The sequence below is a fragment of the Haliaeetus albicilla genome, chromosome 10, assembly GCF_947461875.1.
Source record: "Haliaeetus albicilla chromosome 10, bHalAlb1.1, whole genome shotgun sequence".
NCBI classification, from domain to species: domain Eukaryota; kingdom Metazoa; phylum Chordata; class Aves; order Accipitriformes; family Accipitridae; genus Haliaeetus; species Haliaeetus albicilla.
The window spans coordinates 7,292,441-7,318,526 of record NC_091492.1 but is presented as its reverse complement, the minus strand read 5'-3'; the positions used below and the strand labels follow the sequence as shown (position 1 = coordinate 7,318,526).

At 37.6% G+C, this 26,086-nt stretch overlaps 1 protein-coding gene across 1 annotated transcript in view; it reads left to right on the top strand.

The window, feature by feature from the left end:
• VAT1L (vesicle amine transport 1 like) overlaps positions 1-26,086 on the top strand; it is a 63,812-nt gene that overhangs the window by 22,008 nt on the left and 15,718 nt on the right. The window contains exons 4-7 of the mRNA XM_069793406.1: positions 111-253; positions 3,888-3,991; positions 5,215-5,270; positions 7,015-7,209. Coding sequence (XP_069649507.1) covers positions 111-253; positions 3,888-3,991; positions 5,215-5,270; positions 7,015-7,209 — 498 coding nt within the window. The remainder of the gene's footprint in view (positions 1-110; positions 254-3,887; positions 3,992-5,214; positions 5,271-7,014; positions 7,210-26,086) is intronic.

Sequence of the window (26,086 nt, the reverse complement as noted above, 5' to 3'; positions counted from 1 at the left end):
CCTTGCACATGTTTGGTCTTGGATTTTGCTGTGTCATGAGTGAATTGGCAGCTGCAAAGTCTGTCAACCAATTTCCATGTCGGTGAACTAACATAATAATGTGTTTGCAGGGTCAAGCTGTTGCTCAGCTCTGTTCAACTATTCCCAATGTTACTGTTTTTGGAACAGCTTCATCTTTCAAACATGAAGCAATCAAAGACTCAGTAACTCACCTGTTTGACAGAAATGCAGACTATGTTCAAGAAGTAAAAAGGTAATCTTTTATTTTCCTGAGTAAGGGTATCTGTCTTCCTCCTATATTCCCGAGTAAGGGTATACTATAAGTATAGTATCTGGCAAAATACTATGAAAGACACTGGACTGATCATATTTGTGGCAAGAGATTATATTTGTGAGTTTGGGAACTGTCGTTTATTCCAGATATTCCATCTGTCCACTACAAGGGACAAGATAGCAAGCATCTCCTTATTTCTTTAAGCAACATAAGCTTTGTTAGTCCATGTTCATACTTGGACATCTGTTGCAAGCCAAGTAAACCAAGTGAAAAAGAATAAAGGTCTTAACAGAAGGATGTACTTACTTGGCTATTATCTGCATATGTAGCAGCTCACTGTAATGCACCAAATAAGATATTTTCAGTGGCTCTAAGTTATGCAGGTTTTGGAGTTCTCTGGTGTGTTTCTGTCTGCCTGGGTTTTTATCCTCTGCCAGGGATTGATATTGGAGCACGTAATGTCTGTTTTAATTTCAGATCCTTAGATTTTGTTTGTTTGCATTCAGATTAGAATCATCCTCTTGCCTTTTGAAGTCATCATGTGTGTTTCTATTTACATGCTTTCAAATACTTTGCTTTCCAGTTTGCTGGGTTTAGATATTGATGTTGATACAGGCGGCAAAATGTTAGAATTGATAAGAAAATCTTAGTAAAAAATGTTTTTTTTTGATTTTTACTAGTCAGATAAGAATAATGTTTTCCCTTCATCTTGTATTTGTCAAAATACTAGATTATGTAGCTGGGCATAAAACAAGAAATTTCTCAAAGGGGCACCCCAAGGTAGTACAGTTGACAGGCTTCCTGTCAAAGTTGTGCATTCCTCAGTGACATGCAAAGTCTCAGAAGGTCTCTTGGTACGAGGGTTACTAGCCCTCAAAGAGGGCCTTCAGTATATAGCAGACTTTGGTCTGAGCTGTTAGCAATCCAGACTGGTGTTGGAGCAGAAAGCAGGGTGTCTTGCTACTGTTTCTGGAGCGCTCCCAAGAGTTTAAGAGATCATTTGAAATGATCCATCACAAAGGACATTTTCTATCAAAGGAAAATTTTTCTATATGGGAAGTTTCACTAAAAAAGATAGGGCTTGTCCAGCAGATAACACCCCTGCCATTTTCTTACAGCTCAGAATTGCAGCACATTTCTTCAGCCCTTTGATAGCCTTTCTCTTGGGGAAGTATACATATCTAAGTGTTTTGCTGCCCCCGGAAAATTGCTGTAGTGGGGTGAAGACTGAATTCTGGCAATCTCCACTCTACAAACATTGATTCAGCAAGAAAGAACACTTGAAAACATTAATCCGAGTTCAGCACCAACCTTAATCCTAACACTTGGCACGGGCAGCAGAGGATCTGGTCTAAGTGGATATGTGATATGGGAGCAGATACAACAGAAATCAGTGCTTAAAAAAAGGAATAAAGCCCCTTTAACTTCTGATAACTTTATGATTGCAGATAACGGCTGCTTCTGCCCTTCATCAGAACAGTTCTTTTTTGAGACAGTTCCCTGACACCACCCCTGATTCTGTGTAACACACTAACTACTGAAATCAAAAGGAGACCTGGTTACGAAGGGGTGGAGTTCTGCTCTGTTAAGTATGTTAAAACCCCTTTTGGTGATCCTGCATTTTCACATACTTTTTCACCTTGCAACAGACCAATGAGGCAGAGAACCAGTGGGTACAAAAGATAAAATGTAGATGCAACAAGCTAGTTTGTGCTTCTTTCCTGATATAGAGGTGTGTAGTATTAGCACAATTGATAGTCCTGATTAAAAGTCAGAATTGGTACCCTGTAGAATATGCCAATACTCTGGTTTGTTGCTCAGATCTGTGTATTTTCACTTTGCATTGAAAAAAAAAAAAGAAAGTACAGTGGGGATTCTGAGAATGCTGTAAAGACAAATTGTCTTTTGAAAGAGGCAGTGGGGGGAACAGTGTAATTGGTTTGCTGTACATTAGCTGTATACTATGTTCTGCTTAAAATGTTTGGCTGGCCAGCAGGGAAGACGTCTAGTCTGCATTTGCCTGCTGCACACGGGGTCAGGGGGAGCCCTAAGGGAAGGGGAAGGCTCTTCATTTCTTGAGAGTTTGTGAGCAGGAAAGGGTGGGCACAGGGTTGAGAAAGGATAGTGGTGGGAACCTGCTTTATTGCAGGTGACTGGGGTATTCCAGGGAAGAGCTTTCATCAGGGAGCAGTCAAAAAAACCCCAAACAAACAAAAAAACCCAACTCAAAGCCCCAAACAATGAAGAAAAAATGAACAACAATGACAAAAAAAAAACCCCAAAACCAACCCAACCCCAAACCAAAAACCCAGTGGTGATACGAATGTGGAAACGTTCCTAGGGGATAAGCAATCAGTTCAACCGTGGAAGCCACGAGAAGCTGTTTGATTGCAAAGTCATTATTCATTTACAGTGAAAGCTCATCCAGTGGCCTGAATATTAACAATTTATTATCCCACATACGGCAGCAGTACCAAAGAGTAAAGTTGTCCAATTTTGTTGCTGTTTGTAACCAGTGGATGCCTGAGTATCACCTTTGTTTTGTGAGGAAACAGAAAGATGCATTACAAGCCATAAAGCTTTACCTCTTTCCTGACTGCCCATTGCAGTTATACCACTGCAGAAGGCATGGTCATCAGGAGCTAACTGATGCTCCTGGGAATTAGATGCTATTGACTGCCCCTTAAACCTTTGATAATCTTCAGGTTGCAAGTTTCTTGTAGTGTCTGTACCAGTTATTTGCATAATTGTTTGAGAGTATTAATCAAGAATTTACTACTGCTTGGGCTGTTTACTTGGTTAGGAGGTAGGATATTAGACTTAGATCAAACCAGTGATATGATTTTGCAGGCTGGTGTTTTGCCAGAAAAAAAAGAACTATGTATCAGGGCATCTGGGTGTATTTTTTTTCTTCTTCAGATCATATTGACATTGCATTCATAAAGCTATTTATTGGAAAATTATAAATATGCAAACTATTTATTGAAACAGTATACTTTCTGCTTTCTATAATATGGCCTGATTGTATCTTTAGAGCTGGATTTCTAGCTCTTGGTGACTTCTCTTTATGCTTGATTTCACTCTGCTGATGCCTAGTTGATACAAAGTCTGAAACAGAAGACTAAATAACTTTACAAGGACGTAATTTTATCTGAGAAGAGCTAGGATAGGAAGATCTGTTTCCTTACAAATTTAGAAAAAGAATATAAGCTGTGAATAACAAAAATTCACATGACATTCTCCATGAAATTCACTGACCCAGAAAAATGTTCTCTGACACTTTCATTCACTCAGAAAGAACTTTTATCAACTGTTTTTGGTAATATAATTTTAGTGAAAGCCCTCAAGAAGGGGGAACAAGATGGTTTCCCAGTCTTCTAAGCCTGAAAGGTGTGGGTTGGCTAGCCCAACAAACTCACATTCCAGCACTGAATGAGTTTGATGTTTGAGTTTGATGAGGAGAAGGTTTTCACGTAGTCAAAGCCTCAGGCTTAGAGTCCTTTCTAAAGTACGTGGAATGTGTTAGTATTATGTTAACAATCAGCCTGTATCATGCTGGCTGACCAGTCCTGTGGATCTTATTTCGAAGTGAGATTTCTTTCTTGCTTTTCAGAATCTCGACAGATGGAGTAGATATTGTTTTGGACTGTCTTTGTGGAGAAAATACTGGGAAAGGCCTCAGTCTTCTCAAACCACTTGGGACTTACATTTTATATGGTGAGTGGAAAAAAGCCAGGTACATATTTCAAAACTAAAGCTTAAAATCTCATAAAATCACCCATGCTGCTCCTTCCAGAACTGGAGGCCGCCATGTTATACTTTCTCAACTTGACTGTTTCCAATCAAGGATTTTAGCGAAGCTGAGCATGGACTAAATTATTGAGAAACAATAGGTAATACAAAGAAACTCTTAAAAAGAAAAAATAAAAAAAAAATCCAAAAGTGAAATGAGCATAGTTTTCAGATTGTTAAACATTATTGGGTGATACAGGAGAAGTGTAGGAGAAGGCTTGGATCTCATTCTACACACCATAGGAATCACAGTGTGGCCAAGGAAACTGTAATATAGTTCTTGGGGGAGGGAAGCTTGGAGGAAGATTTCAGGAAGAATGCTATTGTTTTTATTTGACATGACTTTGAGGAATTCAAGCCCAGGCTTCTGTTCAAAAATTTCCATTCATGTACATGGACTGCTCCACATACTGAGTAAACATGTCTGTCTTGAAGTTCTGCCATGTTGCCATGTTGTATGTTGATAAAGCAGGCCAAGCTTCTGTAGGAGGACAGCTGAAGGGATTGCTAAACTTCTGAAATGAAGAATATATCTGTATTGCAGTGGAAGGTGCAGTGGCATCATGGATGAGCATACCAGCTTCCTTGGACTTTTGCCTAGCTAGCAGGGTGGCAATAACAAATGGGTTGTCACTTGGATATCTGCTTGGACTGTAGAAGCCAAGCTGGTTGCCTGTTTGTAATGAAGTCCCTGCCAGTGAATTGTCATTACATTTGTTAACAGGTTGTAGTGTATAATGTATGTATGTTCACACATGTAGTGGTCAGATAAATGTGTCCTTACAGATACAGAGAAAGGACACCTGTGTGGTGATTGCTGCTAAGTAAGTGTGTCGGAGATAAATGGCATTTTACTGCAGAGAAGAAGAGCTATAGAAGAGTTTTGGTGTCAAGGTGCCTAGTAGCACTGTTCCTGGAAGATTTGATAGATTATTTTTGTCATCTCAGAATACCTATAAACTTGTAGGGCTCAGTCACCTTGTCCCTTTGTTATTTATTCCCAAAGTATAAGGATGTCTGCTAGTCCCTTTTAAACGTAGGGGAATTTTTTTTCTTAAATATGAATCGTGGAAATTATTTTATATATAATAAATGGTCTGCTTGTCAGCATGTAATAAGTTGTGTGTGAATGTACTCATCTTTTACAGGTTCATCTAACATGGTTACTGGAGAGACAAAAAGCTTCTTCAGTTTTGCGAAATCAGTAAGTGTCCCAGTACTGTGATTCTGCTCTTTCCTCTAACTTCAGTCTTTTCTGTAGCATTTTCATCTTTATCATTCTTACTTATCTCCACTAAGTTGTTGCTTCTGATATTGCTAAAGAGAACGTTTTTTCTGACTGCAGTGTGGTCTGATGTGTTTTCTTCTGATACACCAGCTAGACAGGAATCGGATCTGTGTGCAGTGTACATTTAAATTGTTGGCTATCAGACATATATCTCTGATGCAGCTAAGTTTAAAGTTAGACTGCATTATTTCTTTACTTATGGCAGAATATCATATCCATGGGTGTAGATAATTGTACCCTGTAGGTTTCTCATATCTGAAAACAGTCAGGACAGTGTGGTGAATTAAAGGAGATCTATCTCTTAAGATGAGGCTTGTGTCCAGTCATTTCCAGCTTTTCAGAAGTTAGTTCCACACAGAAATGCATTTTTCGGTTCTCTGTGTTCATTCAAAGTGATATCGAAGAGATGATGTTGCATTTGTTTCCTAATTGATGATGTCAACAAATCCAAAAGTCAAATGTTAAAATTTTTTTCTTCAGCTTACTACAACAAAAATCTGCTCAGAAATCCTAGTGACTGAAAAGGGGACAAATAGATCAAACAAACTGCTAGCGATAAATAAGTTAACCAGGAGTGAAAGTGATGCCTTCAGACAAGAAAAACAGAGGGAGAAGCCTTGACTGAAGATCTGTCATATGATCTTTCTGCCCAGAGCTCATTTACAGCTTCCAGCAGCAACCCTTTCCCAGGAGAAATTAGCTTCAGAAGTCTCTATGTAGTTGAAAACAAGATAAATCAAAGACTGTAGCAAGAAGCTGTTCTTTGCCTCCTACGTTTTCGTAATGGTTGCAGTGGCACAATCTTTGTTATTGTCATGTGTTTGTGAACTAAAACAAGATAATCTTTACTATGCAGCCTTTTTACTGTTAATATAAACATATCCAGATGTGTATAATTTGTAGGGTAGGTTGGCCCAACAAAATCAATTTTAACTGAAATGTTTCTCAGACAGTACTGGTATTTGACTGAATAAATATAAATAAATAGAATTAATAAAAAAATAGTATGTCAAATTTTGTATAAAAGTATAACTAGTTTCTTTATGTAATTATACTGCAAAATTAATCAAAATTGTATGAAAATTTTAATTAAAAATTGACCCATTCAAATAAAACTTGCTAGGAAGTGGGGTCTCGGTCTCAAGGATGCTCTTGGGCTAAATGAAATAAAAGAATTTCATTAGATATTATGAGGGTTGCCTAAATATCACAGACATAATGGGTGGATAGTAGATGGAAACTGATAAGCAGTGCATGGTTTTCATGTTTCTGAAAGAAGAGTAATAGTCAAGAGTTGCTTGCGAACGTTTGGGAAGCTTGCATGGCTCTCTTGAGATAACAAAGAAGGGTAGCAGAAGTAAGGAGGGAGGTCCAAATTCCTTACTTCTAGACCCATGTCCTAAAGCCAGACCTGTTCGCCATGCTTCTAACACCCTAATCTCATGCAACAGAAGTCTGTGTTTTATTTCCACATGTCAGTCAGCTGTATACTTTTTTGCCTCTTCCTTAAATAAAATCCTTACTGCTGCTCTTGGCTGTTGCTTCAGTTCTGACAGATGAGTCGTGTATCACACGTGGCCAGACATTTTTCTTGTGAACTTTTCCTGTACATTTCTTGAAAAATGTTTTTCTAATCCTGCTGTTGTTTATTGCTTTCCAGTGGTGGCAGGTTGAGAAAGTAAATCCTATCAAGCTGTATGAGGAAAACAAAGTCATTGCTGGATTTTCCCTGTTGAATCTACTTTTCAAACAGAATCGAGGTGGCCTGATCAAGGGTGTGATGGACAAACTCCTAAATCTATACAGCAGTAAGAAGATCAAGCCTGTGGTTGATTCATTATGGGCTTTGGAAGAGGTAGGAGCAAAATTTCTTTCCCCATTTTGAAATTTCTGCAATATATGCACTTCTAGATGCAAAATTAGATTTAAATATGTTTTCTAGTTATTAATGTATTCTGCTTTTTAGTTTGTGCACAAGTTGTCTCCAGAGCCCCTGCTGTTCAGAAACCCCATGATCCAGAATTATTCACTCATTTCTCTCATAAATATTTCTGGAGTTTCAAATGCTCTGTGCAAAGTTCTTGAAAATACTAATAATGAATGTGGTTTTTCAATCTTAGAAAATTGTTTCTGTTTCGTAAGTGCATGCAATGTGACTAGCAAGTGCAGCGTGAAGTGCAGACATTATAATTGAAAACAACTTAAAATCTATTCTGAGGAAAAGATCTAATAAATATAACACTGAAACTGAAGCTTGATTGTGCTAGCACACCTTGGAAGCTTGGAGATTTTCAGGAAGTTACTGAAAATGTATCACAGGTAGTCAAATCAGAAATCACTTTTAATCTAAGTTATATTTGTGGAGTGTGGGGTTTTTGGTTCTTTTTTTCCTTCTAATTGCTCAGCTGTCCTTAAAGACATGTAAAGAAACTAATCTGATCATAGCCTGGGCAATTATAAGCCCCTTGACCAGAGCACTGTTTCTGAGACCTTTATACTTAAGATGCTGATAAATGAACATATGTGTTTTTGGAGGAGTGAACAGACATTAACATATAAAGAAACAGCATGATTATAGTAGTACCGCCAGATTAATATTTGTGTTTTACGTGTTTGTGAAGTGCACTGAGCCTGACACATCACTTAAGGTGCATGATCTGTAAGAGCTCTGCTGAACATGGATTGTGGTTGTATCATTGTACGGTTGCTATTCAGAAGGTGCTGCGACAAAATTCTGTCTGTCTGAACACATTAGCTGGTATGACCATGCATCCACGAGGAAATGGTAACCATCAGACTTAATACATTAATCATATTGTATTTTATTAAGATTTTGGACGCCCTATGGGCAGGGTTTTGAGCCCAGCACGTTGTTCATTATTCAGGTCGCCTTATAGCACCACCATAGTCATGGACACAGGTAAGATATCTTGGGTTGCATGGTGGGACTCCACAGCCTATGGCAGTTCTTGGAGCAAGATGCATTGCATGTTCACTGGGGCTTGTACGTGCCTGGGCCAGGTTATATGACAAGGCAGGTACTGCCTTAGGCTGTGCTAATGTGGGACCTACCTGTCTTTTTATGCTATCACTACATCTGCCCCAGTGTACCCCAACATGCCACTTTATGGGGTACAGCAGGTGCAAACGGTCCAGCACGATATGGGCTCCATTTGTTCCTCTCCAGCAAAAAAGAGAGGAATGACAATTTCCCCAGGAATCTCCTCCTGTTTCTCTAAAATGTCTACCTGAGGCCACACTGTTACTGATAGCAACTCACTAATACCTCAGGGTTTTACCAGTCAGTGGCATGGGAGTGGCTAATTTTCACCATCGAACTGCTTAAGGGAAATCAGATGTTGCGATAAAGAGCAGCTGGCTAGGGCAAGACAAAATCCTCTGCTGTTGTCTGAAAGGGAGAGCCCTTTGAAGAACAGTGTAAAGTAGAAATGTGATCAGATTTAGTTTTTTGATGTGGGGCTTTTTACTTAATTATTAAATAAGCTTACAAAGTATTTAAAAAATTTAAGTGGCACAAGTCTCTAGATAGGCATTCTGCAGTTTCTTTGTTCGTGTAAATACATACTTTTCATGTATTGGTGAGTAAGAAAAAGATAATTTAAAATAGTAACAATAGCTTAAAAAAAAATCTTGATTGAGGACATAACATGAAAAATTACACATGGTAGGCTGATCTTAATAGTCAACATGATGGGAATTTGTTGGGAGACTTCTGTTTGATAACATTACATCTAACATTTGGCAGTAACATGCACCATCCCTACCGGTAGATTGTGAAATGTGTAAATACATCTGTTGAAAAGCACAGTCTAGAAAACTACAGCTCATTTATCACGCCTGCTCACTTTCCATGAGCTATCTGGTAATTTACAAAGGAAATGTTTGGCTAGTATCTTCAGGGATATAACAGTGCTGGAGGTGTCCTTAATCGATTGCAAAGTATTACTGAAATATTACTCATTCAGGGCATTATCATTTGGGGGATATGTTTTTGTGGGTATAAAAATAACTTAGGGCTGACTCTCAAGTTAATATGATACACAGAAAAATGTGTCATAATTGAGCACTAAATGGAACCAGACTGAAGAAGGGTTGGTATGTATTTTTGTTCTGTTTTGGGAGGTTTCTTTTTTTAACTCCCTAGCTCTAACATCTTCCCCCCTTCAGAGTTTGATATTTGATTGCTTTTCATTTCCTATTGAGTAAGCCTCATTTTCTCCAAATGTCCACTTCCATTTGACCATTCTCAGTAGTCTTCATTAGAGACTAAACCGGTATGACTAATTTTTACCGTTGATGTTTCCTGAGGAAATTTCCTGACCCATAAGAGCATTGAGAATAAATATGTTTAACTAGAGAGTGGCAGAAAGGTGGACTCCCTGCATCCATTTGAAAATGAATGATTGAATAGTTTTCCATGGAAGAATATCACCCTCTCCAGAGGCTCACGGGAGAATCCATTTTTCCTCTGACTAGTAATTCTGCCATAGAGATGAGCCTGAATCCAGTAAGTGACATTCAGAATGAAAACATTTTAAGGAAGAAATCTCAGAGGAGTCTAACCATGGGACACCTTTCCAAATGTTTAAGTACTTGAATGTATCATCACATTCATAAAAGTTTTGATCTATATATGAAAGGCATATCCCCAACATACCCCTTCATCTTGCTTTATTCACTCTTCATCTGTTTCCATGTATTCCTTCTTTGTGCAAATATCAATTCACAAATTAATGCAGATTCTCTAAAGACAACATGGAAGACACCTGGTTTTCTTCCAAAACTGTATTACAGTACAAATACTTATTCAGTCCTGTATCTGTTGCAATAGCCATCTGTGTATCAGAACTGAAAAGCATCTTTGCAATCTTAGGAGACAATGAGTTATATTTACAGTATTTCCCCTTTGCTGCTTAAGTCTGGCTGCTACAGGACCACTTCCTTGCATGATAACCCCAAAATTGAGGGTTTTATGTTCTAGTGCTTGTGAGAACAGCCAGAGAAAGGTTTTGTGTCTGTTTTAATAGGTCTCCGAACTGTCTAAAAAAGATTTCATTGTTCTAAAAGCCTCATATGGTTCCTTGAACAGCATTTGTTTCTTAATACTTTCTGCAGGAGTGCAGCTTGAATTTAGGAGAATGTACTGATTAGAGAATATTGTAATTGCAGTGAGATTTTGCATTTTACAGTGTTTCAAGTGGCAGTAATACAGGGGTTAGAGAAAGTTATTAGATTCCCATTTGTCTATCACATAGTGTATGTTAAGTGATGTCTAGTTGATTGTTGAATAATATTCAAGATAGCAGTGTTCAGAAATTATTAGACAGACTTAGCTTGATACTATTCCTGTTGAACAATGGTTTGTCTGAGTGTCAATGAGATCATTCTAATTAGGATAGAATCCCTTCTGGTATTCTGATTTCTGTGGTTTAGGGCCTCATCCATAGGCCATGGAAGTCAGTGAAAGGACTGCTGGTTTCACTGGTCATTGTTTTGGGATGATTGCCCTGCCTCTTCAGTACAAGCTGCTTAAATACATTTACCAACTGACTGAAGAGAGAGTGGGACAGAATTTATTCAGGATGGTAACTTAAAAGCGACTTCGTTTTCTTCAGTGCCTCAGATTATTGCTGATACAAGGGAGATCAGGATTGAGACTATTGGCTACTGCTGTGGAGCAAAACTACTTGTATTGCTGTGTTATCTGTTGGTGTTGGCTTGGGAAGGGTAATTTTTATCTCAAATTTACATCCATAAATCCTAGTAAAGTCAAGTCTGTTCTCAAGTAGGCCATTAGAGGCATTTTATGACGTTAATGTAAGAAAGATTTAACTAAGAGAGACAGTAAGAAAATCCATAGATACTTTAAAATGGAAATCTAACTGGGGAATTATTCATCATGAGATAAGTAAAGTCATACAATAAATTAGCTGCTGTTGAGATGTCTCGCTATTCTGCAGCTATTTGTTTATGCGTTCAAGTGTTTAAAAGACAAGATAATTTGTAGATGGTGCATGCTTAAAATACTGTTCCGTAGTAAAAAGCTGATTGTCTAGTAAGATTGCATTTCATTACAAATAGAGTTCAAAACAGAATTAGTATTCAGTGAATATTTGTTGAGCTTTGTGGTTGTTTCTTTGCTAGTAACTACTTATCTAATCCTTAATTTGCAGTTAGTTTCATTCTCATTAATTTGTAGTGCGCATTTATGCATTGGCATTCTCCTGAGGGTCTGTGAATCTTTGGCTTGATACAGTAGACTATTCTAGATTATTAAGCAGGATGAAAACTGAAGGTTCCCAAAACCTAGTGTGTTGAATAAAAATGTACGCATTGCACTTCTCTATTAAAATTCTGTTTTCTTCAGCTTTTTATAATTGCAAAAGAAAAAATATACTCAAGGTAGAACAGGTTATTGACATAGAAGTTCTATAGACCTTCTTTGGTGATTTACAGCAGTTAAAGGCAGCACTGACAGCATGTAGAACAAAACTCACAAATTCTTGCACGTGAACTGCCAGTCAGGAAGGTGACAATGCAGAATATGGTCCATATCATCAAAGTATCTGTAGGCCCCTTTCCCTCATGCTAGCCTACCTGTTTCAGAAACGACTTGGCATGTCAAAGTTTTCAGATTTGGGCTATTTTGGTCCATATGGGTGGCCAGTGAGACTATAGAAAAACTCCCCGCTACAGACCTGTGTTGTGTACCAAAGGATTCATTGCGTTCTTGTCTCTCAGATGATTTAAAGGAGTGCACTGTTAGGTAGTGATAATGGTATCAAAGACCGGTACTGCCTTAGGGCCAGTAAGAATGAAGAAGATACTGAAACCTGTGGAATAGAGTTGCTACTTATTCTTAAAAAGTAAGAGGATAATCTGATAATATTACAAGATCAGGCAGGCACTTACAGTAGGCACTAAATATCACCCTGTGTCATTGTTTTGTTGTGATAACATAGTAATGTCTTCGGCAGCTCCTTCCTTAGCAAATAGTAATGCAACAACCGTAGCCCAGATCCAGGAATATACTGTGGCACTCAGCTGTGATTGAAATCAGTGGAAACAAGGCACTAAATACACATATGGATCAAGCCCTGTGGTTCTTGATGTGAGTATCAGAGGACTCTAATGACTGTGCCTCGTGGTCAGTGCATAGAATATTTTTGACTGGAAAGAGACCTGCACCTTCATTTAGTTTGAAAGGATCACTGCACTATCTGGTGCCTTTTTTTTTTTTCACTGAATAATTGAGTGATGTTGCAGGTCTAGCTGTAAATACAATTTTTATATAAGTGAGATTCCCTTGTCTTGAAGCCAGAGCTTTTCCCTCTAGTAAATTGCTAAGGAAAAACCAAGCTGTGTTTAAGCACCTAAACCTAAAGGAGTAAGGTGCAACTGATTACATTATAGTAACATTATAGGATACCTGCTGATGCAGTAATTTCCTTTAAAAGAAACATTTGCTCATACGTTGCTGTTCTCACATACTTTCTGTTCTCTGCATTAGCTTTCTATGTTATTAGCATGCAAAGGAAAACAGTGGAGACCTTACATATAAGACCACAGCCTTACCAAGTTACAATCCAGTGATGAGAACTGGACGAAGGAACACTTTCCATACAGAATTTATAGTATGTTTTGGGGAGGGCAAAGCCATCACAGTATGTCTAGTTTTAGCACTGTTCTGTGTGGCTTCAAAGGATTTGAGTACTATAAAACTGTTTTCTTCCACTGAACTCATTCTCTTGTACAGATTACCATCTCAGTGCATGCCTTCAGGTATCAATGATACCAACATTATTTGGGGTGGGGGCAAGGGAAATCTCAAACCCATGATAGCAGAATAATAGCAGTGAACCCCCTAAAGCAGAGACTTTAATTTCGTCAAAAGCTATTCATGCCTTTCACTGTTCTTAGCTTTAGGGCAAAAAGCCTTTCATGTATCACTATAGTAAGGCATAGAGAAAATTGACCCATTAGTTACTTTTAACATAGTGAGGGGGCAATCTAATAATATCAGATCAGGCTGGTACCTTGTTATGAATACTAAATACCATGTTGTATCTGTTCTTTTTTAGTGATAATATAATAATGGCATGTACAGGTTTTTATCTTTTCTGCTTGATGAAAACTAATTTTTCAGATGAACAAAAACTATACCTTTTTTGAAGTCAAGTGACTTCCATAGCATTTAGAACCTGTATTTGTTCTTCAAGGTATGCAAAATAATCTAGAGTAACGTGGTAAAAGTGGAAGTTCATTTATAACCAAAGTAATGACCCACGCTGAAATACAGAAGAAAATAATTTTTTCATAAGCATAAAACAATTTACTTTGCAATATTATATTGTAGAAAGAGGGAAACGTAACTCATTCTGTGAAAACTCCCATGAGCATATTGGTGTTTCCTTTGCTATGATTGCTCCTCTAGCATTACAATGCAGAGTCCGTTTGTTTTGATGCTGCGAATAGTTCTCTGATGGTACTTCATTTGCAGTTGTTCATGAACTGCTTTCCTGATTTACAGGTATTAGCTCTGCATATATACTGTCCTGTGATACTGCCTTAGAACTCTCTCTTTGTTCTTCCGATGTATGAGATTCTGTTCCCTTTGAATGTATAAAACAAACATCTGTAGTTCAAAGTAAATTTAAATGTTTTATCTGTACATCACTGTTGTTTCTTTGTATACAAACAAGTCTAACACAAATTTAATGCAAGCTTCATGCAGATATCAAAGCGTACAAAAATGCAAGGAGCTGTGTCTTACTGAGGTAACAGGTTTCAAGATAGAGATGTGGGGAAAACAAACAGAGAAGCAAAACCTGAATAATTCAGGGTAGCTTGCTTCTTTGTTCACAATCAAATTATACACAGTTATAGGCCAAAATATTTTTCAGATTTTGGGAAGAGTAAGGGGAAAGCTGTTGCACTTGAATTTTACCTCACTAACATTAAATGCAATGAACACAAGTTCTAAATGAATGAAAATTGATGATTAAGGTGATTTTAAATGAAGACTTTGCAAAGAATTTTTCCCAAGATGCTTATCTGAAGTAAATTTTAATTAAAACTCAAAATAATTTCAGTGTTATATGCTTAGAGGAATAAAACATACCTTGAAAGTACTGGAGATTAATTAGGTATTGCAGTTTTTTCCTTCTAAAACATTGTGTATACCTGATTATGGGATCTTTGCTGCTCTTACATGAGTTCCTTCTAAATGCATATATAATTTCATTTATGTTTCTTCCCAATTTAGTGCTGTTTAACAGGACTTCATATTACTTCGGCATTCATTCTACCCTTCCTACCTGCATCAGCAAGTGATGGCATAACCCGGTAGTCTTTTTGGCTTTGCACACTGTTGATGGCAATGTAATGTGATTATGATTTTATTAAAAGTAAGCTAGAAAGAAGCAAGACAAGACTTGGATACAGGCACTGTGGCTCCGTAATAGGGCCTCAGATACATGACACTAGCTATGATTACCACAAAATCTGGTTGGGTAAATGAGCTGGTTTAGGAAACTCAGACTTCACTTGTTAAGTCTGTTAAGTATGTAAGCAGAAGTCAATTATTTTCAATTGCTATATATTATTCATAAAGACTGCATGAAATTTAAGCTACATGAATGGAATTTAATGAAACAAGTAATTCATTTCAGCTCTGTTCTTTGTTTTATTTTGTTTACAGCTTCTGAAATTTAGCTTGTTTTGTCTAGCCTGCCAGTTGAATACCTGTGTTTAAACAATTTTGCCATTCAGAATGCTCCTTTGTGCGTGCTGAGAATATTCATGCTATAATACTCATTTAATAGATAAATAACAAAAGAGACTGTGGATATCTTCACTTGCCTGGTGCCACGCAGCATGTTAGTGGAAAGATCATGGATCAGCCTGAAAATCTTTTAATTTCCAGTTCTGGTGTCTAACAGCCAAGCCCCTGGGCTGTGTCTCAGCATCTCTGTGAGCCTTTGTGATTCAGTGCATTTATTGGGGGCTCTAATCTCAGAATGGTATGTGCTCTACCAAATTCAGTAAGCTGTTTCATTTCAGGGGAATGGTATCTTAATGTTTTGGAATGAAGTAGCAGACATGGAAAAGTATTTTGGCAACATTTCTGATGAACGTTGATTCTGTGTTCAAATGTTGCTGTTACAAAAGTTAGAAGCTGGCTAGTGTGAGACTAAACCTCTCTCGGTTAACATAAATACAGCCTGCAGCTACAGCACTTTTCTAATCTACTTAGTAAGCACTCTGCTAAGAATTAATTAGTTATGGAGATACACAGGCAGAAAATACTTTTCTAGAAGGCATGAGACACTGGAAGTTGAAAGTGCAGTGGTGAGTCATAGTACGTGTTTCTGGGTCAGGACAGATTGTCATTTCTATTTGCCCTTGTGTGCCACGGAGATAATATTTTTCTGTAACTGCAGGCCAAAGGAAAACAACATGTAGACTTGGTTCCTGATGGATAATGTGAGGGCGGGGGGAAATAGGCAGAAAAATAATACAGGAAGCATTGATAGATTCCACTCAAGAAAGTATGCACTATTAAAGATAAACTAGTCACATGCTTCCAGTTAATTAAATTAGCAATAGGAGATTATATATGGGAAAAACTGGTTTGTCATTTATTAGAAAAAATTAGAACAAACCTGTTACATGGAGCAAGCTGCTGATTAATTACTGTGAAGAAGCAGTATTTTACAGGAGTAGTCTGCTTACTGAAATGTATTAGCTGGCTTTTAAGTAATAAATTGACACATGTTCCTTATGTACTGAACTGATATGGTGATACTGTACCTGTGGAAGAAAATAACCGGAGACCTAGTTAGGGAAAGCTTTACCAAGGCAGAGGGGATATACTTCAGACATCAAGGACACCTTTGAAAACACCAATGTGTGCGTAACTCCAGGAGATAAGAGTATACTCTGTTTCTTCTATGTCTGTCTTGAATGTTTGACTCTAGCACATGTGTTTTACACTTCATTTTTACTGTTTGTGTCACAGAATTTAAGCTGTTCTCAAGAGTCAGGAAAACAGGATTTCATGGAGTCATTTCCCTATTCAACAATAATTTCTAGATACTTCATGAAGTATTAGACAACAAAAGTTACTTGCTTTTATAACCTTGATCCAGACGTGCTTCAATCCATTCCTTTATTTCTACCTGATAATGCAATGAAATATCTGCCTGTCTTCTCCCAGTCTTGCATGCAGGTTGGTGAAATATATGCCAATACATTACATCCACCAGCAGAAATAATTTCAAATGGATTTTAACAGTTTATTTCCTGTTCCACAGAGTTGGTAGTACCGCTAACTGGCAGGGAATTCTTAAGATTTAGAAGAGTGAGTGTTTTCTGTCACTTGGAGAAATAACTATTGGATGCCATAAATGAAAAACACTACATAAATAGCAAGTACTAAAGGGAAAATATTAGAAACTAATTTTCAAAGACACATATAGATGTTATTTCATTCTTGTGTTGTGCACTATTAATGTGCGTAGTTTAAGCCAAAGAGCCTCTAAATGGAACCTAGGATTTTCCTGTGTGTCAAAAAATTCCACTTATGCTTATTTGTTAATTAGTCGACTGGTTGGAAAGAAAGCTTTCAGTTGTTCAAGTTGAACTGGCAGGGAGATTTCTCACTGCTAACGTGAGAAATTCAGCTTTTCTCCCAGTGTGTCATGAAGGTTTGTGTTAACAGTTCTTAGTGATTGTTTTCATTGTCTCGGAAACTTTTTTTTGGTACCAGTTCAAATTTAAAATGACCTATTTTCCTAGGTGCTAAGTATTTAAAAAAAACCAAACAAATCCAAACAGAAATAATAAAGTCTACATGGTGCTGCTGAGAGATGTCATCCTTATATGTCTGGCACAATACAGAATACAAATAATTCAGATTCCTCCTGCCTTTGAAACCTTTCCATTTTCAGGCTGGGAAGAGATTCCTGATGATATGGGGTGAGGTTTTGGCCTCTGATTTGCAAAAAACCAGACTAGTTATTTGGGGGTTTCTTCTGGCTATAATCTAGGAGTCTAATACTTCATTAATCAATGAATGCCTAGAAAGCTGTCTAAGGAGTCACTGAAAAGAATCAAAAGGGGAGTGGGAGATAAGAATAAGGGAAATATCTCTATATATTTAAATGTGCTAGGTCCATTTTGTCTAAATGATGCTACATTGGCAGCATTGGTCCCTGTGGCTATCTTCCATGACTGACAGTGAGCAGAAAGGTTAACAGAGCAGAAGGGAATGAGATGCTTTCAGAGACTGCAAAATTACTGTAGTGAGAAACATCAGTAGATAGTATGCCTTCAGCATTTCTGCTTTTGGGGATTTTGGGTGCTTGGTCTATAAAGAGATAACATTGACATAAGCTTTTAGCTACAGTAGAAGGATGTTTAGTTGTCAGTAGACACAGAACTCTGGTAAATGAAATGAATTGGACCTTTTTGGTTTTAGAAATGCCTTTCTGAAGTGAACATTCTAGCTCTTCTCCTGGGATCTGCTTATCAGTGTAACAATAGCCAAAGAAAAAGTAAATTATTAGTTCTGTCAGCAAAACCAAGTTTGTCTCTTGGCAACTAATCATGTTGATAACTAGTTTTGGCAGACTGGTAGAATTTGTGGAAATCTCATCAGCAATAGCAAAAAATTCATCTCCTGGGTGGTTGTTTTCATTTTTTTTTTTTTTTTTCTTTTTTTTTTCCGTACTAGTAGTGTAATTAGGTTAGTAGATTCTCTTTATTGCAAAGATGACACAAGTTTTGTGTGCTATTTCATACAACTTTGCCAATATCCCCAAAAAAGCACTTACTAATGTCTTACCTAGAAGACTTGTAGATAAGATAATTTTGTAGTTTTATGTAGATAATCTTCTACACATTAACCAGATGGTCCATTGCTGGTATTGATTGTAATTAGGAAGGACAGTTCAATATTAAACTTCATGAGTCAACATGTTCCAGTGTTTGAGTCCTGCCTTACACACCTTGAGATTCATTACTGGATCATCACAACATGGACCAATTCATTACTCTCTAGAGAGCAAGAGAATGAATATCCCAGTCGGTGGAAACTAGCATCTTCCAGGCTGTACTTTAAGCCCACTCTTGGGGTTCACCAAGAGAATCATGCGCTTTCCCCAAGGGCTGTGAAAGTTGGTGATGGGCACTTAGGCAGTAGTAGTAGCAGCACACACTATGTACAGCTCTGTTCTGATGCCACCTGATTATGAGGCTGTTCTGATTTGGAATTATTTTTTTATATTATCCAAAATTCCCTGTTGTGATTTTTAAAGTCTTAAAGCTTTAAGATTTTTATAACATTTTACAAGATTAATGCATAGTATGATTAAATTCTCCTTTTCTAAGTATAGTGGGGAACTTGGAAGCAAGTTTACTTTTCTGGTTTACATAATTTTATCCTGAACAAAATGCAATGATTGTATCCAAAATAACACTTTATTTTAGTGCATAACAATCATTAATCAAGATAAATGTTCTTACCTAATGAAAATGGCTCATAGATTCTTTTCAATCGTTTTAAACACAGATGAGTTTTAAAAGCAAAATTACTCTTGGGCATAAAGACATCTCTTAGCATAATATAATCCAAATTTAATGTGATAATTGAGAGTCTTATGTGGTATTGAATTGCTCATTACAGATAACGATATAAATTAACACCAAGGCAGCAAAGCAGATATATTGTCAATACTAAAAGCTTCCTCTATATACTAGCCTGCTGTGAATGATTGAATACAAAGATATTTTGGAGGGCAAATCTGTATGTTACAGTCACTGACTTACAGAAAACAATACTAAAAGGAAACAACGCAATTCAAGATTTTCAAATGAGCAACTCATTTTACTGAATATGCTAGTTTGGATATCAAAGTTCAGGCTTTGAATGTGGTATTAAAGTGCATGTTTGAAAACGTAGGCCATATCTGTAAGAAATAAACCTTCGCACATCACAGACAGCTCCAAATCTTAGTTTAAATGCATAAATGCATTCAGTTTAGTAGAATAAAAGTTGTGTAAAAGTGAATTCTCTACCATCACCAAATACCAACAACCTTGAGAATAACCTGAGTTTTTTTCTGTTGTGTGCTATGGTTATGTCCTGGGTAAAATATCTTAAAGATCTTCAACCTTCCTGATGAAAAAGGGCATAACCTTTGAATTCTTGAGCAGAAGTAACACAAAACTGTATCTTTTCCTTCAATTTAAAGTAAACATCCAGCATAGTTCTAAGAGTTCCTACAGTTAAGCCTACAGTAGCCTAGAGCTAGCAAAATGTGTTTTATTAAAGTTCTTGCCTATTTTCCTGAATTACTGTAGCTAGTATACATGCCATTTCCTTTTTTGGTGCATCTACACATGCATGTTTAATTGAACTAGATTAGAAATTGTCCTAGCTGAATCAGTGACTTTCTGTCACATGAACACTTCTGCTTTGGCTCCCTGCTACCATTTACATAGCAATTTGATTTCAGTCGATACAACATAATGCTAAGCTGAATGAGTATTCCACGTGAGCATTAAACTTGTTGTAAACTAAATCAACTTTTATAGCAATCACATTGGTACAATACTTATGTGGAGTTAAAATCTTAATATGGGCTTAGGATTTTAACAGTGCCAGGAGAAATTTTAAGTAATAAAGCAAACAGGACTGCAGAATCTATTGTAAAACTGTCAACTAGCGAACAAGATAAATTCAAATACCTTTCATCTTACCTAGATGAATTATTTCAATCTTATTGTAAATTGATTTAGCTCAAACTGAGGATAAGAATGAATCATACTTTCTAACGTTACAACTGTATTCCAATTTAATGTATCAGTGTTTTTTGTTTAAGTACAATTTTAATGAAGTTACAGAGTGGCACCCAATGGTAGGATCTGACTTAGAGAGCCTTTTGAATAATCAAAAAATATGATGATGACTTATGAATAATTAGATTTGCAATCCTCATGGTACTACATTCTGAAACAAAAAAAAATTATACAAGAAATCAAAGGAGAAATATTTCCTCATTTGGATCTTTAGAGGCCTTTGGGATTTACCTTGATGAGTTTCAAGAATTTATGTAATTGGTTTACTGATTAGGGATGGATTTTATTGGAGAGAATTGATTGTTACAAAAGAACATGGAGATTTTTTTCAATGACACAGTATTAATGTGCTCTTGTAATTGAATCCTAGTATGTGGATTTGCATATGAAGCTTCTCAGACTTTGGAAATTGTAGTGCCAAGGCTTTTTAATAATTATGTCTTTACTATCTGGAAGACTGAATGTTTACTGTATTTTGTAACCAGTCAAGTTTGGTTCCCATGGTTTGGAATAGTGGTTCTAGAATAGAGCACAATTTCTTCTCCATAGTAGTAATAAAGGAAGACTTAAAGTTCCTTGAAATAAGCAGACAGGTAGTACAGGAATTTCTAATTTTTTATGACTGATTTTAAGATCCCTTACTGTGAAATAAATAGCTTAAAATGGAGGTCAAGGAAGAGTCTGAGGACTATGTGATAGAAGGTCTTTGGGACTAAAATTATTTGACTCACTTGAATTGTTTAGAAAATATGATGAAAAATTATATTGGCAGAAGTCATGTTGGTCACAGGTTTTGTGCCTGACTTCCAAAAAAATCACCTGTCATTTGGGAAAGGTAGCAGAAGAAGCACATGTTTTCATGAGGCAGGATCTTATTACAAGGTTCAAGTAGAAGAAAGCAAGGCACAGTCAGCAACCCTTACTAGTGCAAGACAAAGAAGAGAGGACACGACAGGGAAGGTTAGGGGAGAAAAAAAGGGAACTACTGTCATGCAGGTTGTAGTGCTTTAAGTCTGGGTTTAAAAGTGTTGGTGAGAAATACTGAAAAAATCAGTGCTGCTGGTAAGCTATGGAGAAGTCTCTAATAATGACACTGTAGAAATGAGTTTTTTGTTACTGAATGATGGTTCTGGTGGATTAGAGAACTGGAACAAGCCTGAAAGACAAAAGAGGTGGGAGTAATATAGGCCATCAGCATGGAGTGCTGGTCAAATAATATGAGATACAAAAAATACAAGGTAAAAAAGGACCTTCCTTTTGGAAAGTTTTCTGCAGTTTTGCAGCTTCCTAAAACAAAGCAAATCCTCTCTAGCGAGGGACACACAAAGAAATATCTCCTTTATGTAAAATAAACTGGTTTGTTGCCAATAAACAGAAATTTCAATAAACAGGTACTGATGAAATTTTGGGAAAGAACAAGAAGGTAACCATGGGTGGGTTTTTTGGTTTTGTCATATGCAGAAGGTAGTTGGAAGGGCTTTTGGTCTAAACATACAACTGTAAAAAAGAACAGCTGTTTTTTCACTATAGTAGTAAAAAAGTGATAGTACAAGTGATCTTCTACCCATGCACTCAAACCTAAATGGTGTGTGCATCCTGGAAGGAGCCAGAGTAACCAGTACTAATAACGCATAGGAGTTAAATGACCATCTTTATTCATGCCTCAAATGTCAATGTACCTGGGTGAGCTCAGGTTGCATCATCCCTAATTTGATGGCATTTGGAGCATATGAACAGTCATATGAGGTCAGAACAGGGTTTCATCTACACCAATATTCATCTTCTAACATGACAAGGATTTTTGGTTAGAGAGACTATAAAAGAAACAGCCTATAGAACAGGCACTTTGAGCTTTCTGGAATAATTTTCTTACATTTGACTCTGAACACTGAAGACGTGGTATGGTTTAAAGGGCCACCTGAGTGACGTACTAGCACACAGCAGTATTCCTATGGACTACGTAAATACTGTGTGTTATCATAAAGACAAAGAAAGCAAGGTATGTAATTAAAAGGTTTTGTACATAGCCATACAGGGAAGCAGTGTTAAATCCACAAATAATATCCACAGGTACTGTCACTGTGAAGGTTTAACACTGCCATTATTGTAAAGCCTGCTGTGCCTGGAAACCTTGGGAATTAGGGCCCCATCGTCCCAAGTGTTGCTCAAATGAAGCAGAGTCCCTGCAGAAAACAGCCTAATCTTTGCTATTTCATTTATATTCTGGTGTAACTGCATACACGTACAAAAACCATGGTAGAATGGGCACTGATTCTTGATAAATGAATGTTCAAGAATCACCTAATATTTTGCAAGCTGGTTTGTTGCATTCCTCCCTACCCCCTCGAAGTGGCAATGTTTGTGCCCATTTGCCCAGAGGCAGAATTAAGACATGGATTGACTTGGAACACCTTGAAGCTAGTAAGCTCGGAGGCAATTCAGAATATGGTGTCAAAGATTCTTCTGTCTTCAGGTAGTGGCCTGCAAGTGTCTAGATGGTCTGTGTGAAAGGCTGTGGTTCTGGAAGTATTTCAGACTTGGAGTTCTCATATGGCCGTGAAACAATATAGTTCCAGAAAGGCTGTCTGATCTTTCCCTTGTGTGTCAGGAGGGATCTCTGTCTGCCAGATTCCCACAGAGAAGCAACCAGACAGGATTGCTGCTGCAAGGCTGTGCAGAGGAGTTCAACAACATTCACCTTCTACAGTCTAGGCATTATAATTAGAAAGACAACAATACAACACTACACAAAGCAGTATGCTTGTAATTAAGTTTGCATGTTCTGGGGGTGGAGGAGGGGGAGAGTTTAATGACACTCCAACTATTAGAGTATGCTTATGTGAAAGAGAACAAAGACATACTTGTGGGTTGGTGCAGTTTTTTCTCTAAACATTTTTTCAAAGAGATCACAAGGCAGCATTGCTGAGGCAAGAGTATAAAAACTGATGTCATGGAGCTTGATAGTCAATAACATAAAATGTCTTTTTTTTTTAATTGCACAGTGATGAATGTAATAAAGTTTATTTCCTGCTATAAATTGTTATAACAGATTGTGATGGAATACAGGAATACACCAAACTGAACATTATATATGAATTCAATTTAGGCAGGAGACTGCTGCATCTTAACAAAATACAGAGTGCCGTTTTGCCTGCAACTGCCAAAACTCCTTTGCAGCCAAAGGAGTTTTCCCCAGTATAAGAGCTGCTGCTGCAGACCAAACCAGACTGACTGGAGTGGAATCTGAGCCACTACGCTTTTGAATACCCCAAGGTTCAGGAGTGTCTGGCGCATCCCTGTGTGCACAGTTGGTTGCAACTTACTCTAAGATGCATTATTGCTCAGAATGGTGAAAGGTAACCATAAAGGTGACCAGTTCTGAGCTCCTCTACTTGTGGCTTTGATGTGCTTGAAGCCATCTTCCTAGTATAAATTGGGCCCATGCTGTTTCTACCAGCATTCCCAAAGACTCAGGCAGCAGCTGAGAGTCAGTGGCATGTAGTGGCAACCAGAAGTGTGATGTAGGAGGGATCCCCCTTTGGTCAGTGGATTTGAGGAATGCTTTAACTTTATCACAATAGTTCTGTATCCCTTCCACGCAATGCTGTGCTTGTCTTCAGACTGGTTAATCTCAGTATAGAGTCAATATGATTGTAACGTGCTGTCGACTAGCCAGACTGCTTGTAGAAGATTTGGGTCCAGGAGTTCTGGCTTTATTGCTGCTCTAAAAGAAATTCCAGCACAAGATCCTTAAAGCTTCATCCTGATTCACAAGATGAGGGTTTTCTGCTTGAGTGTGTTCCAGCGATTTCTTCACCAAATCTCTACCCTTCAGAAACAACCCTTGACTTTGAAAGTAATAAGGTAATTATTTCCCATATTAGTACAGAAAAAAATTCCCTTTTTCTTCAAGCTTATGTTAATAACAAGTCATAATGAGAAAAGCTGTGCTGTGGCAGTTTAAATCAAAAATAGCTTTCCTTCTCACTCTGTGCAGGTTTTTCTAAGATAATACACATAGACTTATAAAGATGTTCTTTCCGTAGCACTTCACTTGCAACCAAAATGCTAGTCTTTAACTGTGAAAGCGCAGAATACCCCTGAGCTGTCCTAACTTGCTGGAATTGTCTTGTGTTGATGGATCAAATTTCAAGGTCTTTTCTCCTCTTTTACCATGTAGGAAAACTCCCACCAAATTGATAATCTAGGCACTGCTGTTTAGTACTTCTAAATAGTTAATTTGATATTGGTTCTGCCTTTTTTCTGCTTTATCCCTGTTAACTCCGTGAGTAAAAGCTGGCAAGATTTGGCTCAGTTATTCTGTAATTACAAGGCTTTAAATCTCTTTTTCTTTGAATTTTACTGAGGCAAAACAGATACTCATTGACGTCAGCAGGAGCTTATAGGAATAAGGGAAGAGTGAAAACGGCACAGTTCTGCAGCTGTAGCTCTCCATCTAAAAGATGTATAACTTAATAGGTATCTTCAGTAGCCGAGGGAGGACTCAGAGTCAGAATTTGCCTGTAGCGTCAGTTTTTATTCCTTTGACATTTTTCTCATCTTGGGTCTGGTTTTAGTCTTGCTGCCATGGCAACATACAGCGAGGCTAAAAGCTATTCTGGAGAAAAGGTCTTTCCTCGCTGACAGGCAGCAGAAGGGAATAGAGGCCAGAGCTACTGTTTGCAGCTGCGAATAGCAATGGAGGAATGAAAGAGATTTTAAAAGTACCTTCTGTTTGAATGTGTGCAGGCAAAACTATTGGTACAAAAGTTCAGCGTAACAGCATAAACAGATGAGTTGGATAAAATAATTTTTGATTTCAGATTGATGCTAGCAAGGTGACATGACATGTTAGCTTCACAGTAAGGAAATAGGCTCCATGACCCAAGTTATTTTCCTACTCCTGTGTCTAAAATACTCTAATCAGCTCAAAATCATTGCTAACGATACTAACTTTTTAACACTTTAGCAGTTGATTTTGATTGTATCTATCTTTTCCCCATGCACTTTATTTTTCAGTGGGTGTTTATGAAAATTGGGCCTCAGACACCCTGAGTTTGATGCGTCTTCTTGCATATGCGCAGTGCTTGATTTCTGCCTGTTAAGAGCTGGCTGTATTCACCATGGGCAGGAACAGAGCCTATTCAAAATCCTGTAAATATTATGCTGCTTTTCCATCTGTCTTGCAAGATGCTGCCTACCCTCAGCCTCTAGAACGAAGAGAGTTTGAGAGGTCTCTTCAGAATTAGTGGTGTAGGTAAGAGAGGAGAATCCAGGCCAATTGCAGATGCAGGTTTACCAGCCTCCAATATACCGAGCTCCCATGCGAACAGATAATTGGAGGATTTTTGTCACAGCAGTTAGGCGAATTAAATACTAGAAGCACTTTTCTGCTGGCTATTCTGCTACACGGTGCAAGGAAAATATTCCTATCGTGAATGCACATCATTCCCGTGGAAGTGTATTGTGGTCAATACAGGTTATTCCATTGCTCTTTAAGGGAAATAACCCCTACCAGCAAAAGGATGGTTTTGTCCAAATAACTGTGTCTGTGGTAGGGTAATTATCAGTAATTACGCCCAGGTAAACAGCTTTTCTACAAAAGCTTGTAAAGAAGACTTAGCCTGAGAAAGGAAGGTATTGCAAACTCATTTAGGAAAAAAAAAAAAAAAGCTTTATAAAAAATTCAGCATGTTTCCCAATGAAATATTACTCCACTGAATCATATTGCATAAACATGAGAGAGACATTTCAAGATCAGGGATGAGGAAATACACCAGCAAAACAATAGGACTGAATTTTGACAGATGTGACTTTTGAGAGTAGAAGGACGCAGTCATTAGCGCGAA